At 33.6% G+C, this 17502-nt stretch overlaps 1 protein-coding gene across 5 annotated transcripts in view; it reads right to left on the bottom strand.

Annotated features, from left to right (window-relative positions):
* Window positions 1–17502, bottom strand: part of LOC124362635 (serine-protein kinase ATM) — a 132802-nt gene that overhangs the window by 46979 nt on the left and 68321 nt on the right. For 4 of the 5 annotated variants that reach the window (XM_046817309.1, XM_046817312.1, XM_046817313.1 and 1 more), the window contains exons 21-29: window positions 14387–14488; window positions 8979–9086; window positions 8701–8857; window positions 7193–7473; window positions 6483–6585; window positions 4690–4874; window positions 3004–3137; window positions 1657–1925; window positions 154–395 (exon numbers count right to left, since the gene is read on the bottom strand). In XM_046817309.1, the coding sequence (XP_046673265.1) occupies window positions 154–395; window positions 1657–1925; window positions 3004–3137; window positions 4690–4874; window positions 6483–6585; window positions 7193–7473; window positions 8701–8857; window positions 8979–9086; window positions 14387–14488 (1581 nt within the window). The remainder of the gene's footprint in view (window positions 1–153; window positions 396–1656; window positions 1926–3003; window positions 3138–4689; window positions 4875–6482; window positions 6586–7192; window positions 7474–8700; window positions 8858–8978; window positions 9087–14386; window positions 14489–17502) is intronic. The other variant, XM_046817310.1, reaches the window with a different exon arrangement.

Here is a 17502-nt window from a genome sequence, read left to right as displayed (position 1 = left end):
GATGTAATAAATAATGATTTTCTATCATACTCTATAGAAAAAAATAATAGTAGATTTTCCACTTTCAAAACTTTCTCATTTTTCCAAATAAATCTCAAATAATGACAGTTGGAATATCTAATTTTGTTTACTAATCAACAACCACAAACTTACTTTTCTTCTTAGATGACTAAGACCCTCGTGGTAAGCTGTGCCGTGTTGGCTGGTGTTGAGCACGTGTTGTATCTCAGCATGCAAAGAGGTAGATAGGGGCGTGGCGTAGCGCTGCTTCTGATACTTCTCAGACATAGTAGCAAACATCGGATCACTTGGCAGTGGCTCCAGTGTTGCCACAGTCACAAGTGTGTTGGCATGTGTCACCAACAAAAGCTCCAACACCTCTAGCACCTTCTTCCCTGCAAGGATAGTTTTAACTGATATAGATTGTACCTTTGCATTTTATTTTAACGTATTGCCATTGTGGATCACTAACAAGATATCTCCTCATGTAGTGATCGAGCTTGATGAGCTCAGATCGGAAAAGTAGATCTGCTTTTAAATCTATCTCCTAATAGTTATAATATTGCCTGGTAGATTGTTAATCATCTCTACTAGTCAAATGTGTCTTTCTTGAAAGCTTTCATAAATATTCTACAAATTGCAGTCCTATTTTGATGAACCACTCAGCTTATTTCACCCTCTGTTAAGTAGCACTACTGATTTACTGTTTTCCTAAGCTAAATATAATAATATTAGTAACTGATTTTGTATTTTACAGTATCAGTTCATGTTATGTTATGTGCTGTTCGATATGGATAATTTTTTACTATACCAATTAAATCTGTATTTATCAGAAAGTTTAAGTGAAAGTTGTGACCTAAACAACTTGACACTGAAGATATAGTGTGTTTGTGTCCACGTCAGTGCAGCACAATTACAATGAAGCAATTAATTTGAGGAAGATGCTGCCGGATTCAGACCAAACAATGGCCAGAAAGTGTTATCCCTTTACCTGAGCTGCACACACTATATTTAGAATGACTCAGACATCATCCTCACCTCCCCAGAACTTTGCTTGCCTGTTATGCTCCTACATTACTGGTACCCCAGCATGTATTTTTAAGTATATAGATGAAAATGTATTTATAAACCAGAATACGGTTTTATGCAAAGATAAGTATTGAAAAGTTTTCTTAGTACATTATATATAGTAGAAAAATTATATAGTTAATTCATCATATTTTATATTGTACATAAATATTTTACTTACAAATTAAACTAATAAATAAATTTATGAAGTTTGATTCTGTTACAATGAAAAACAGATGTTAATTTATTGTATTAAATGTAAAATATAAAAAATGGAAAATATTTGATTACAATAGGCAAATACAAAAAAAGTAGGGTTCAGACATTTGTGAATGTCCAAATAACTCTTATCATCCAAATAAAAAAATTAAAAGACTACAAACAAGATTTATTTTGACTATTAAAGCACCAATAGACTAAAAATACTATAAACCCAATTAAAATATAGTTCATCGCCATAAAATTGTCCAGCTACGAACCACCTACCAACGAATCACTCATTATTCATGAATTACGATTTAAAGGATAAATAAATTCTTACAAATATTTAACTTGATTGAATCATCTCACCTCCATACTATAACTTACCGACAGGAGATGTGCGACTGGCAAGAGGAACTAGGGTTGTCGTGATGCGAGGTAGCAGAGAGTCCACAAGTTGAGGGTGAGAAGACAACACTGTGGACAGAAATCTGTGCAGGTAGCACACTGTGGCCATGCCCATGTCTCCTGGAGCAAGGTGTAGCAACACTCTCGTTATCCAGTACACAGTGTAACGAGACAGATGATACCGAGGCTTGGCCACCACTGCCACCAGCATGTCACACAACGTCACAAAATGGTGAAGAAACAGCAACCTATGTATCAACAACAGTATCCATAACTATCCAGAAATAATAATTAGTAACAAGTTTGATTTTTGTTACATGTTACTAAAAGGCAGCATGTTTAAAGATAGCTTTTAACAGGGTTTGGTGAGTACTCAATCAAGGTCAGACTATAATACGGGCTGAAGTGCTGCCCCCCATCACCAGTGGCTACGTCACACTATTCATCTAGCCGTCCATATACTCCTCACCTATTTATTACAGCTGATTGATTATAAGTGTGGATCATCCGTTATTGGTTGTCTAGTACAAACTCTTTAGTTTGATAGTTAACATTGTTAGTTATGTCGCAGGATGCTCTAGTAATTACTAAGAAAAACTATATATTAACAATTATAAGGTCGAGCGCTCGCTTATTCCTATTTAAATAAAGTGGAGCGGTTAGACAGGTCTTGTGACGTCACAGAACCAGGACTACGGCCTCTATTATTGTCTGGTCTTGACTTGACCCAAGTATTAAAAAATAATGCTCTCTTAGAGATACAAAATTCTGTTGTGTGATATTTTGTTTTTGCACAAGGTATAGTAATAATTTGAAGCTGAATTTTGAAACCTTGTAATCAGACTAAAAGAAAAAACCGTTAGAAATAAGAATATGACATTTTTACAGTATGTGAAGGTAACATATGACTGGAGGGTGCCATGTATTATTTATTAATTAAAATTAAATTCAAAAAAGATAAAAATGTATAAACACCATGCCGTTTTCTTAAATTATATGTAATTTTAAATAGTACAACTTTTAAAGCCATAAATGATTTTTTTAAATGCCACTGTCTGAAGCTATAACTCAGATATGGCACACTGTAATAATTCATTTTTTACAGTAAGCCGTTTTCATTTAAGTCTGATTATAAAACTACCTAAATTTTCTACTTTAAATGCCTCATTAACTAGTTATTCCATGTGGCTATGAATTTAAAAATATATTTTCCAAACAAAAATTGCTGCATAACCTTAACTATACCTAATCTTTTATTAAATGATGTGCTGTCATGTTGCCTACAAACGATTATATTATTGCCATGTTTGTGAAGTTTTAACTTACTTGAATTCCATTAACTTTGCTTTTTGAACTTTTGTATAAAGTTTCAAGAGCACTTTCTGGATAAGGCGAGGCTTCTCCTGTGATAGGTAAATCCAAAGAGGTACATCACTATTTGGAGAGTTCTCCTGAAACAGCTGAATTAAGTTTTTACCTGACTTACCACAGTTTATTGTGCACAAACATTGGCTTAATAAACAACTGTACTAAATATTCCTACTACTGTACTAAACAGACAATATTGTAAAAACTGGACAAGAAATAAGAAATCTGAAATATGGAAAATATAAATCTTTACCATACAATTTGTACGAGTAATTTGACAATATCAAGAATGAATAAATAAACTGTTTTGTGTAATAAATGGAGCAGAACACTATACAAGGAGGAAGATATTGAGGATTGAAGATTCAATTGTTTTTTTTTTTTCACAAGTAAATTTCACTAACCAATACCAAACTACAAACCAAAAACAATATCTAAATCTTAAACCAGTAATTATTACTTAAAGTACTAGTACTGACCATCTGTTAAATAATAGAAATTCACAATGTCATAATGGTAAATTTTAATTGAAAAACATAATGATGTACCTGTAATTCATTGCTGTCATTTCTAGAATGTAAAAAAATCTTTGTTTTTTGTTCCATTTTGAAAAACTGTGGAACTAGTCTGGCACAATTTTGCTACAATCTGAATGCTCACCACCACAGTTTATTTTCACTTTACTTAATTACATTGTCAATAATTAGATTCTACATTTTTACATCTCTTGCAACTCTCATTTCATCTGTTTTTATTCTGTCATAAATATTTGAAGTTCTATTATGTATTTGAGAACAGGACCAACTGTCATATCAAAACTGTGATGTTAGTCTAGGGAAAGCTCATTAAGAATCAATTAATAAAATACTTGACAATAACTAACTACACTGACATTGGTGTTAACCTCTACTTGGACAGGGCTTAGTTGGTAAGCAAAGCAACATCACAGAGGTGGGATTGCACATTCCTCTTCCTCTCCAACATTCCTAAGTGATAGATTATTTTACACAGACCAAAGTCACAATAGTGAGATTAAGGTTTGCTTGTGAATTCCTATTTGATCTCTTACTATCTCTAAGAAATCAGTTATGCTTGTGTAAATATAAGGGCTGTCCAGAAAGTAACATATGTTTTAGCCTCTGTGGTGGTGGGAAGGGCTAGAGCAACTATCTTGATGAAAAACTGTTCCCACACTAAAGACGCATCCGGCTTTTGTAGCATACAAGCTACTATCTTGTCAAATGTGTGCTTCAATAAAAAATATCACTACTTGGGAGGTGGATTTTTTTATTACTCCCTCACTCTATTTTCACTAATTTTATTCCATTCCTATAAGCATCAGAATGTTGGCAATGGATTTAATTCAATTTGTTGATTTTTTGCCAACAAAAACCTAATCACTGAATGGAGTGCACAAGTGGCTGGATTTTGAATTGCAGCACACTTTTTAACACTCACAGTGAGAAAAGTAGGAGATACAGACCACCCGCTACCACATCTCAAAGCGTATAGAGTGTAGGAAGCTTTTTACCCCAAGTGGTTGGTCTAGTCCGCCCACTGTTGAACTAGTCCTAAACATCTGTTACTTTCTGGAAACCCCTCGAACATTATTTATCTCATCATGCATCAAATGTCTTTTTGTACCTGGATATATTGGATGCCACCAAGTACTAGCTTTGCTGGGAACATCAATTTTGTACATTCAGGAAGTTCTGGGAGTTCTCCTCCAAACAAACTTTTACAATTTTCTGGATCATGCAAATTTGAAATGACACAGGCTATCACATCTGTCATTTTTGCCACTAAGAGAGATTTGACTTTTTCATCACCTGAAAAACAAACATAAAATACACCAATGCTTTTTACTAAAATACAAAACTTTAACACAACAGAGTAAACAAAATCTGAAAATCCAGTTTCTTTATAAAATTGTATTGTAAATGTGAGAGATCATATTGTTTAAGATATTTTCAGAATATAAAACAACTTTGATATGAATCTGTAAGTAAAGATGGAAGTTAAATGCAAGAGTAATTTTTAAAACCAACATTAAAACAAGATATTCTACTACTAAAATTTTTAGAAGGAACTGCACAGATACTTTTTTATATTTTTTCTACAAATATATCACCAAATCACGCTAATAAAGTACAAACTGCTAGTCTAAAATGATAAAATTTTATAGATCAGTATATCTAAATAAAACTGTATTTGATGTAACAGATTAGGTTTGCATAAAAAATAATCTGATTTATCAAGGTTGCCTGTTAGAGAACTTAAGGTTTCTTGAGTTTAAGATGTTCTAGCAATAGGTAAACACATATTACACAGGACTCTTGTAACAAACTTTTGATTCCTGATGTCAAGATAGTTTTTTGTTCTGTGAAATATTTTCCAAAGATACACCCTTTCAGAGTTAAAACCTCTCGATAGTTTGATGAATTAAATTATAACATTTTTTAACCTAACTGAGACTTATGCATTTTACTGTTAGAGATGGAACAACACAACTCTCTGTAAAACCGTTTCCTTATGGATCTAATGGACCTAACTTCACCTGTAAAAATAAAGAGCTTTTTCACTCATACATTCCCTCTCATCCCACCTGAGCAGTAATGTCGCTACTCCTAGCTAGTAAAAGGAGGCTCCTCCTACAAACTCAGTTTTCACTTAAGTGGTGCATCACAATTAAAATATGTAAGAATCAAATTTTATAAATTTTTTATGCACAAGGTTGACCTGATTTTATTATCTGATGTAAATTCAACTATCAATATCAATTATGTTGTTTTAATTAGTGAAAATCACTTTCAGGAGACCCTTTAAAAATCTAAGAATTAACGGTACGTTCCAGGCCCTACATAATGTTACCCACATCCCACTTCCATGTTATTATTAATACATTATTTTAATTTTATGTATTTGTTGTAATTTACAATAAGTTAGGTGAATAAAAAAATTCATTTGTAAGAAAAATAAAGTATTAATCTTGGCTATAAAAGTTACATATTAGATGGAACATAATAAATTTTTCTGCTTCATGCTGTCTTTATAATGTGTAAAAAAACCCCTCTTTAAGACAGCTTATAAATCAATACTTCTGAAAATGAACAATTTTCCAATACAGAGTGATTCACGAAGATATGCAGAAACTGTGGGAGTGCCGATGGCCAAGCGGTCTAAGACGTCGGTTGGACTTTAAGTCTAAGTTAGAGATAGCGCAGGTTCAAATCCTGTCTGTGACCGAAGCACTTTTTATCAGTACCGGCGACCTTGTCCTGTATCGACACTCCCCTTTATTTCCTGTTTGATAAGATCATCGCACAGGCCAGTGGTCCATGAGAATGGACAGGGTAAGGCTCAAAAAGGGTACCTCTCCCCCTTGTTATATCAAAATGTAAAAATTAAATCAGTTTGACTATGGACGGATGTCTTACCAAGATATTGTTCAATAGTTGATATTATTACAGTTGCAGTTTCCTGTTGATTGTCATCAGCAAAACGAGGTAAAACACTGCCCAAAAGTTGTGAATAGGAGGCCTGTAATAACAACAATAAAGCATTTAGTTAACACAGTGTTGTGTAATACACAGAACAAAATTAAACATGACCATTAAAAAATCTTGTTCTTTTTCTAACTTATTTTTTTCCTGGACACAAGTTATAAACTAAACCTGAGTTACATGACTAACAATCATATGAAATGAAATATTAAAGTGAAATATCACCATTATACAATTTTTTATTACTTTCAGTGTTGTTAAAACATTAAATTTATAATTAGGGCCTCACACGAGTCCTGTACATGTTACAGATGAGTATTGTTGCATGTTTTCTTAACCTTTCGAGAGAACTTGTGGGTAACTGCGATATATATATCAGATAAAATCCTTGACAATGATGAATCCATAGCTAAGCCATCGGTTTGGTTGCATTGCGATAGGCATAAATGTGTGTGGGTACCATACAATATTAGTATACTTTATGTTTTATTTATTTAATCTGTGTGTCTTTGTTAGATATTTTTGAAACATGCGGTGTGAAATATATGTAGTGCAGCACAGTTTTAGAACTGATTGACAAGGTGAGGTTATCATACAGTTGTCTGTTACGTACTTGGACTTATATTAATAATGAAGTAGCAAACCTCAATGAGAACAGAGATAGGCTGGCCCGTTACAGCAGCTATATGTTGCAGTGAGGTAGAATCTCTCCTGTATATCAGCACGGGCAGGATCACTTGTAGCTGGGCAGAGTAGAACTGTGCATCCGAGGTGTAACCCAGCAGTGCCCAGGGGAAACTCTGCAGGCTGTTCGACTTCTCGTGCCAGTGCCACAAGATTAGCGGCAGAGCAGGCTGTATGAACTCACTCAATTGCTCAATATCCTCATGTTTGGCTATTGTTGTCAGCACTTTCTTTACTAAAACTGAATGGGTGAACAAGCATAACTTTCTTGTATAATACAACAAGATGTTTTCAACTCAAATCAATACAAACTCTCTTCATTCAACAGTATCTTTAAATAGACACGTATCAGGAAAATATATCTAACAAGTACAATGTTTGCTTAAAAATTGAAGTATTTATTAAACCTCTTCTAATGAATACAGGCTTTGTAGTCTCTTAAAAAGAAAATCCTTCACTTTAAAAAAATTCTGATTCATAAAGCACTATTGTAATATCCTTTAGTACTTTGTTATACAATTTTGAGAAGATTTATTTTGTTTTATTTTTAATATATTACTAATATGTGGGGATGTAATGCAACATCTCCCCTACTTCTAGTGCTGTAATCATGATTGTCAACCACCAGTCTTAAATGTTTTAATTCATCTTATGCAGATAGCACAAACAAAGTTTATGCTTAGTTTGATAAACAAAAAGACCATACACTGTCATTATGTTTAATGACACAAAGTGTTGTTTAATTGGTGTTCTTGGACTAGGATTAAGAATTATATGTATAGCTTTTTTGTAGTTTTAAAATAGAACCCAGATTGTTAATAGAAGCTCCTCCATAAAGGGAGTTTTCAAAACCAAAAGATATAATTGAGTGTATGTATGTGTTTATATATATAAAATCTTTCTTAAAAAAAAGGTTGATATATTTAATAATTTAACTTCCACTAATTATTAAAAAGAAAATATGAAATATGAGCAATTTAAGTTAGAGTAATGTAAGAATTAAGAGTTTAATTATTAAATGTACCAACCTTCTTTATTAAAGAGAGAAAGAAAGAAGGTTGAATTAATAATTATGATAAACGGTCCAAAATATGACAAATATATAGATATATTTTGTTTGTCTAGAGAGAAAGAGACAATAGCCTCCACACGAAGTCCTAAAAGAACCTTTGCGCCTCCCTTACTTATGTTTAAGCCCTCCTGAGACTTTTACAGAAGCCAATCAAATTTGAGGACTTCTGTTCTCTAATGTCCTTGAGGTTGAGAAAATACGTTCCTAGGAATTTTTTCCTAAATTTAGATAGGGCAAAATAGGTTCCACTAATTCTTCTGCTTCTTTGCACAGTGTATATTACTTATCTACTACTTTTGAAACTCTTAACAAATATTGGACATAATAACTTAACTTAAATTTAATCTTTATAAACTAATTTTTCTTGTTTGGATATTAAGTACTTGTGTAGCTCACCTGTATTAAGATTCTTCTGGACAGTGATGTAAAATATGTTGAAAAGAGCTTTGCAACGCCATTTTGAAGTGAAAACGCTGATGACGCTTAGACAATGTAGAGCTGTAGCGGTGCGAGAGACACCTTCATCTAACTCTTCATCTACCAGTAAATCCCCCTGTACATTATTTCATACTAAAAATAGTATTTTAATTTATGTATAACATACATTTAATTCCTCTATGTTATAAGGTTTACTTAATTATACAATAATAGTTCACTTAAAGAAAACAATTTACCTGAATGAGAAATATTTCATTCACAGCAGCCAACAAGTCATTGAATATTTGCTGCTGGCATGAAGTTGAAAACAGTGTCCAAATCATTCTGCAGGCTGCTATTCGAACCTAAAAAAAGAGTAACGAATATATATGAATGGTATATTGTCTCTACCTTAAACCTAAACCATCCATCTCTGTGTTTAGAATAATAGGCTAATTTTAAATAGAACTTCATTACAAAGAGTAAATGTCTTGAAATATTTGGCACAATGTTTAGATCAAAGACAAAATTATATGGAGTGCTTAACCCTCTCTTGATCATTTGACTTAAACTGACTTGTACAGCTCAATGCTACTGCATGCAAATGACTCCGTAATGATATAATTATGTCAGATCGCATAGCTCTGCTTTACTGATAAATGCTGGAAAGTCTAGATATAGTATCTATAACTATAACTAGTGATAGCCAAATCCAGAAATTTATAATCTTAAAACCACTTCCAAATCTTATAACATCAATTCCTAATGCTAGAATTTCAAATCCTAATAGCCTTTTTTTAACCTAAGTATGATTTAAACAGAATCACCACCAGTCTGATTTCAGTCATCCTTAAACCTTTGGAGACTGTCTGATAAGTTTAAAAAATAATCCATGAATATCACTTTATTGCAGAGGTTCACAGAAACAGCCAAATTTTAAGAACAAAGTCATATTCCCTACCTTCTAATTTAATTTGATGTATTATATTACATCATTATTAGCTTCTAAAAGATGTGCTTTTAATCTGCAAAAATATGAGCATAAATTTATATAACTTATTATACGTATTTTAAGCTTAAAATGTTTGAAAATTTTCAAACCATCCCGTTATAATATAAAAATATTAAAATGTAAACATAATTTACTATTTTATGGAGAAAATATTTATACAAATACAAAAATTGTGCAGTGAACAACAATTACATGTTGGAATCTGCACATACAGGCAGCAGTCATTCCACAAATATAAATCACAAATAAAATCAAATTACTCTTTATTTTCAATATAATACAATAATTATAATTCCAAAAATACAATAGTAAAAATAACGTCATATGGGCTGAGGCCTGTGCAAGATGGTGAGTTCTTATTTAAAATAATTTTATCAGTAACAGACAATTTTTTAAATGTACAGAGTGATTCACGAAGATATTAAAAAGCGGAGATTGTTGTAGGAGCTTATTCTACATTTAAACATAATGAAAACGTTTAAAAGTGTTTACACTTTATTAACAACTAGCGGACCCGGCGCGCTTCGCTGCGCATTTCAATAAGTTTCCCGCGGTTTCGCACGCAATTTCCCGTTGAAAACAGTACACTATATTCACTTATTCATTTTCTATCACATTCTAAACATTGCTGAGATAATTGATAGTCGTTCCTTCGTGAGCTTCTTGGGCGCATTATGAAGGTATGTACCACATTCCTGATACTTCTGTCAAAAAAAAACAACTAAGGTTGATTTTATAACATTCTTTATATTTGTAGCCAACGTAAGATAGTAATTATGATATCTGCATTGCTCTTCTGATCAAGCATGAGCATGGTTTATATTAAATAAATATTGCAGTTAAAGGTGAATTTTTACGTCAAATTTGAATTGTATTATCTGGATAGTAAAGTCTATGTTTAACAGTGATTGCAGAAACAGTTTAAACAAAATTTGTCGTTTCTCTTAAGCTTACTCTATGCTTTAAAACTATAAGTGTAGTAATTAAATTATATATAAATATATTTTTTGTCGCATTATATATGTTTACAAAGAACAGCTGATTAAAAATTTGAAAAGACTCTTTCACTTAATAACATATGTTTGCTGCAATGCATTTCTTACGGGTATTTCTGTAACCAGTGGGGCGGAATCCTGAATCGGGAAAGGGATAAAAAGTATCCTATAACCTTCTACAGATCAAGACGAACAAATTTTAAAAAAAATTAGGCGAATCCGTCCAGCCGTTTGTGAGTGATGCTGTTACACACGAACAGTTTCATTTTTATATAATAGATGGGTTCGGAAATGCTTTGTTAGCGAATTACAGCTAGCAAAAGATTTCACCCAAATTTCAGCTCACTATGTAAAACAAGGTCTTCCTGAAATTCTGGTTAAGGTAGATTAAGGGGCGAATTCTATTGTTTCTTATGGTTTTTGACCTTATAAATTGAAAAAAAAAACAGGTCCCAGAACTGTAAATTAAGTAGTTTTTGAGAAAACCAGTTTTAAATGCAAAAACTGAAGTAAAAAAAAAAAAAAACAATTCTTCATCTTTGGGCAACAATAATTTTTTATTTCACCAAGAAACAAATCACTTTTTTTAATAAAACTTGAAGAAAATTTTATTCTAAACAAAACGGTGTAAATTAAGTAAACAGAAAGTGAATAGATGTTTGATTAAATGAATTTTTATTCATAACAAAACAACACGTCTTTTACATTTGACTGACGATAACTTTGTTTATTACCTATTAAACAAATTACATTTCTGCTAAGAAGTTTTAAATTTCAATTCTTACATGAAAAATTATTTCATACAATAGACTGATTTTAACAGTGCATTCAGGTGCTACTGTACCAGCTTGATTTCATTTTCATAAGTAGGCAATACAATAAGCAGCATGTTTTCATACAATCACACAATTCAATTCTTACAAAGAAAATACTACTTGCACACAAGATATTATTTACAAAAGTTTGTACAATAATTTGTAAATTAGGTTACAGAGTTTCATTACTTATAGGATAAAAAATTATCTTTTTTCGATCAGTAATTTGCATAACATCTATCAGATCACTTCAAGTTTGTTATTGACGATGAAAAGTATAAATGGTAATAAAATTTATACTTTATAAGTATAAAGTATAAATGTACTTCAAACATTTACCATAATTCTGTTACAAAATGTACAACACTCATTTTGAAATTTGTAATATGCGTGATTGTCAGGTTGACTTCTTGTGCTTGTGATTTGTGCTCCCGATTTGCGTCCTGTGCAGTGACAACGCCTGGACTGGACTCCAAGTATGATTTGCATCCTGTGCAGTGACAACGCCTGGAATGAACTCCAAGCGCGATCTGCATCCCGTGCAGTGACAACGCCTGGACTGGACTCTAAGTACGATTTGCATCCTGTGCAGTGACAACGCCTGGACTGGACTCGAAGCACAATTTGTATCCTGTTCAGTGACAACGCCTGGACTGGACTCCAAGCAGCTCTAGTATGAGTTGTTATTTTAAGCTATATTGCAGTTAAGTGTTAAGTTGGTTATTCACCTGAGGAAGACATTGTATTACAGATCTGTAGTGTTATACATTTTGTATCCTGTGCAGTGACAATGCCTAGACTAGACTCCAAGCAGCTCTAGTATGAGTTGTTATTTTAAGCTATATTTTAGTTAAGTGTTAAGTCGGTTATTCACCTGAGGAAGACATTGGATTACAGATCTGTAGTGTTATACATTTTGTATCCTGTGCAGTGACAACGCCTAGACTAGACTCCAAGCAGCTCTAGTATGAGTTGTTATTTTAAGCTATATTGCAGTTAAGTGTTAAGTTGGTTATTCACCTGAGGAAGACATTGTATTACAGATCTGTAGTGTTATACATTTTGTATCCTGTGCAGTGACAACGCCTAGACTAGACTCCAAGCAGCTCTAGTATGAGTTGTTATTTTAAGCTATATTGCAGTTAAGTGTTAAGTTGGTTATTCACCTGAGGAAGACATTGGATTACAGATCTGTAGTGTTATACATTTTGTAGCATTTAACAATGGCAAATGTCCAAAATCCTATTACCTATCAGCTGTTATCTGTTAATAAACGCAGTACACTCACAACACTGCACCAATACAAATATTAAAAATACTGACTACTGAACTATTGTTTACAAAAGTCCCATCATAATTTTATGTATTTACAGTTTTGAACATTTACAGTATATCAGAAACACCGTTAGGTTTCTGATATGTTTTAGCCATTGGTAATTTGTATACTGTCAATCAGCTGATAATTAAATACGCGGTAGATCTACACAGATTACAATGTTGAATGCCGTTGATCGATTCTTGAATAGATATCTTTGTTAAATATTCGGTGGAATAAAGCTAATATACATACACAAAGGTTTAGTTGAACTCAATAGCTTAGCTAATTTTATCTGAACTCAAGATTCCTTGCTCAAAAACTCAAAATAAAACTTAAAATCAATTTAATATAGTAATTATGTTATTGTATGCTTAAACTTACTTATTATTGTCAGACAACAAAGACACACTGTCTATCCAACGATCAATTCCACTGTTCTGAGCTAAAATTGTAAAAACTTATTATAGCTTTGAAATACCATATCAAAATATCAAACACTTTTCAAAAGAAAAATGAACTTTACTCACGTAAATAATATAAGAAATATGGCCTGGTAGGACAATATCACTGTTTTGTTTACTTATTAGTTTATGACAGCAATCAGCTGACAGAAGCCTGTTGGACATTGATTATTTGAGCAAAATAAAACAACCAGAATGAAAAACAAGAAGAAAATATGTTACTTTTTTGTCTACATGTTATAGATACTTATTCAGAGTAATTAAAGAACTGGTCACAAGATAGAACCACATGACGGGTTGTCATTGTATGTTATATGCACATCAAACCACATAATGAGGTTATAACAGCGTGTCCATATAATGTCAAACAATGTCAAAGGGTTAAGAGAATATTCTTGTACCTTATTCCATGTCATTTAACTGTTATTTATAAATTAGGAAGTCATAAGAGGAATTAACATATGGCCAGAGGCAGTAGTTTGTTTCTTGGCCATAGGAATAATATAAACTTAAGTGACGGTTAAGAGTATCTAGTGAATATAGTGATTCCTGTGCTTGGTGATGTCCATAACTTAGCTCTAAGTCAACACAGTGGATGTAAGAGTGGCAGTAAATCAGAAAAATGAACTTATTGAAAGTGTAGTAACATGAGCACTTGTGATCTGTAGAGGGTTACAGAGATAAATAAAATTATTGTAAAAGTGCACAAATACATAGGAGGGATAAAATTTAAAATATTTCATTACAATGTTTACGATTATAGAAATTATTTCTGTACATAGTAAAAGTATTTTCTCATTCTAATTTATTCCTCATTTCATTACCTTATTGGTCGTACATGAAAGTAATTTAATTTTCAATTTAATTTTACCTTCTATACGGTAACGAAATTTTACAATAATTATATATAAATAGATAACATTAGAGAGACATAAAAAACGTGTTATTGTAATACTTATTCTCAGAAATGATCCAAATATTTAATCTGTAAATGACACAAATGGATACTAAAATAATAATTCTTAATTTTGACAAGACACATTCAAATCATGCACTGCACCAACCTGATAGAAGGGTGAGGTAATAAAAAAGAGGAGCTCATGCGCCAGAGGTCGAACAGAACCATCGTCTGTAACTCTTGTGCTCCAGTTGGCTGCCTTGTCCACCTGACCAATAAGCAAATTCATTCAATCATTTATCATTCCAAATAAAAAAAAAAAAACAAATGGTACTGTATAGTAGGCATTTTGTTATTTCATTTTAAACTTTTAATAATTATTTTACTGTTTCGCAAATATTTCAGTTGATAATTATTTGTAGTATTTTGTACAAACTAAACCAAAACATTGAAATGCCCTATTTCCACAATTACCAAAAATATTGTTTCATTCATTCATAATAGTTGTTTACTTGGCGATGCACGTCAGACACAAAAACAAAAATAAATCACAAGAAGATGTGGCCACATCAGATTCTGGGTTAAAAAATTAAGTCTATCTTATACCACTGTAACTTAGTCATAGAGTGATATTCAAATGTCGATGGAATTCTATACTAACCAATGCAATAAAACCAAGGAGCTCCACAAACTGTGTAGCTACATGTGATCCATACTTTCTCTTCTTTACCCGCTTGAGCACATTAATAACGAGAACTATGTAGTTCGCCTGACAATCCTCAGACCTGTGTATGTGGTGGCACATATCTAAATAGAAGCATTACAAGGTAAACTGAACTATGCAGTTCGCCTGACAATCCTCAGACCTGTGTATGTGGTGGCACATATCTAAACAGAAACATTGCGAGGTAAACTGAACTATGTAGTTCGCCTGACAATCCTCAGACCTGTGTATGTGGTGGCACATATCTAAACAGAAGCATTACAAGGTAAAACTGAACTATGTAGTTCACCTGACAATCCTCAGACCTGTGTATGTGGTGGCACATATCTAAACAGAAGCATTGCAAGGTAAACTGAACTATGTAGTTCACCTGACAATCCTCAGACCTGTGTATGTGGTGGCACATATCTAAACAGAAGCATTGCAAGGTAAACTGAACTATGTAGTTCACCTGACAATCCTCAGACCTGTGTATGTGGTGGCACATATCTAAACAAAAGCATTACAAGGTAAACTGAACTATATAGTTCACCTGACAATCCTCAGACCTGTGTATGTGGTGGCACATATCTAAACAGAAGCATTGCAAGGTAAACTGAACTATGTAGTTCGCCTGACAATCCTCAGACCTGTGTATGTGGTGGTACATATCTAAACAGAAGCATTGCAAGGTAAACTGAACTATGTAGTTCACCTGACAATCCTCAGACCTGTGTATGTGGTGGCACATATCTAAACAGAAGCATTGCAAGGTAAACTGAACTATGTAGTTCACCTGACAATCCTCAGACCTGTGTATATGGTGAGGCATATCTAAACAGAAGCATTACAAGGTAAACTGAACTATGTAGTTCACCTGACAATCCTCAGACCTGTGTATGTGGTGGCACATATCTAAACAGAAGCATTGCAAGGTAAACTGAACTATGTAGTTCACCTGACAATCCTCAGACCTGTGTATGTGGTGGCACATATCTAAACAGAAGCATTGCAAGGTAAACTGAACTATGTAGTTCACCTGACAATCCTCAGACCTGTGTATGTGGTGGCATATATCTAAACAGAAGCATTGCAAGGTAAACTGAACAATGTAGTTCGCCTGACAATCCTCAGACCTGTGTATGTGGTGGCACATATCTAAACAGAAGCATTGCAAGGTAAACTGAACTATGTAGTTCACCTGACAATCCTCAGACCTGTGTATGTGGTGGCACATATCTAAACAGAAGCATTGCAAGGTAAACTGAACTATGTAGTTCGCCTGACAATCCTCAGACGTGTGTATATGGTGGCACATATCTAAACAGAAGCATTGCAAGGTAAACTGAACTATGTAGTTCACCTGACAATCCTCAGACCTGTGTATGTGGTGGCACATATCTAAACAGAAGCATTGCAAGGTAAACTGAACTATGTAGTTCGCCTGACAATCCTCAGACCTGTGTATGTGGTGGCACATATCTAAACAGAAGCATTGCAAGGTAAAACTGAACTATGTAGTTCGCCTGACAATCCTCAGACGTGTGTATATGGTGGCACATATCTAAACAGAAGCATTGCAAGGTAAACTGAACTATGTAGTTCACCTGACAATCCTCAGACGTGTGTATATGGTGGCACATATCTAAACAGAAGCATTGCAAGGTAAACTGAACTATGTAGTTCACCTGACAATCCTCAGACGTGTGTATATGGTGGCACATATCTAAACAGAAGCATTGCAAGGTAAACTGAACTATGTAGTTCACCTGACAATCCTCAGACCTGTGTATATGGTGGCACATATCTAAACAGAAGCATTGCAAGGTAAACTGAACTATGTAGTTCACCTGACAATCCTCAGACGTGTGTATATGGTGGCACATATCTAAACAGAAGCATTGCAAGGTAAACTGAACTATGTAGTTCACCTGACAATCCTCAGACGTGTGTATATGGTGGCACATATCTAAACAGAAGCATTGCAAGGTAAACTGAACTATGTAGTTCACCTGACAATCCTCAGACGTGTGTATATGGTGGCACATATCTAAACAGAAGCATTGCAAGGTAAACTGAACTATGTAGTTCGCCTGACAATCCTCAGACCTGTGTATATGGTGGCACATATCTAAACAGAAGCATTGCAAGGTAAACTGAACTATGTAGTTCGCCTGACAATCCTCAGACGTGTGTATATGGTGGCACATATCTAAACAGAAGCATTGCAAGGTAAACTGAACTATGTAGTTCGCCTGACAATCCTCAGACCTGTGTATGTGGTGGCACATATCTAAACAGAAGCATTGCAAGGTAAACTGAACTATGTAGTTCGCCTGACAATCCTCAGACGTGTGTATATGGTGGCACATATCTAAACAGAAGCATTGCAAGGTAAACTGAACTATGTAGTTCGCCTGACAATCCTCAGACGTGTGTATATGGTGGCACATATCTAAACAGAAACATTGCGAGGTAAACTGAACTATGTAGTTCATCTGACAATCCTCATACCTGTGTATGTGAGGGCACATATCTAAACAGAACCATTACAAGGTAAAACTAACATTTTCAGTCCT

The sequence above is a fragment of the Homalodisca vitripennis genome, chromosome 5 (assembly GCF_021130785.1).
Source record: "Homalodisca vitripennis isolate AUS2020 chromosome 5, UT_GWSS_2.1, whole genome shotgun sequence".
NCBI lineage: Eukaryota > Metazoa > Arthropoda > Insecta > Hemiptera > Cicadellidae > Homalodisca > Homalodisca vitripennis.
The sequence above is the reverse complement of the archived record's forward strand: the minus strand, read 5'-3'. Positions and strand labels throughout refer to the sequence as shown.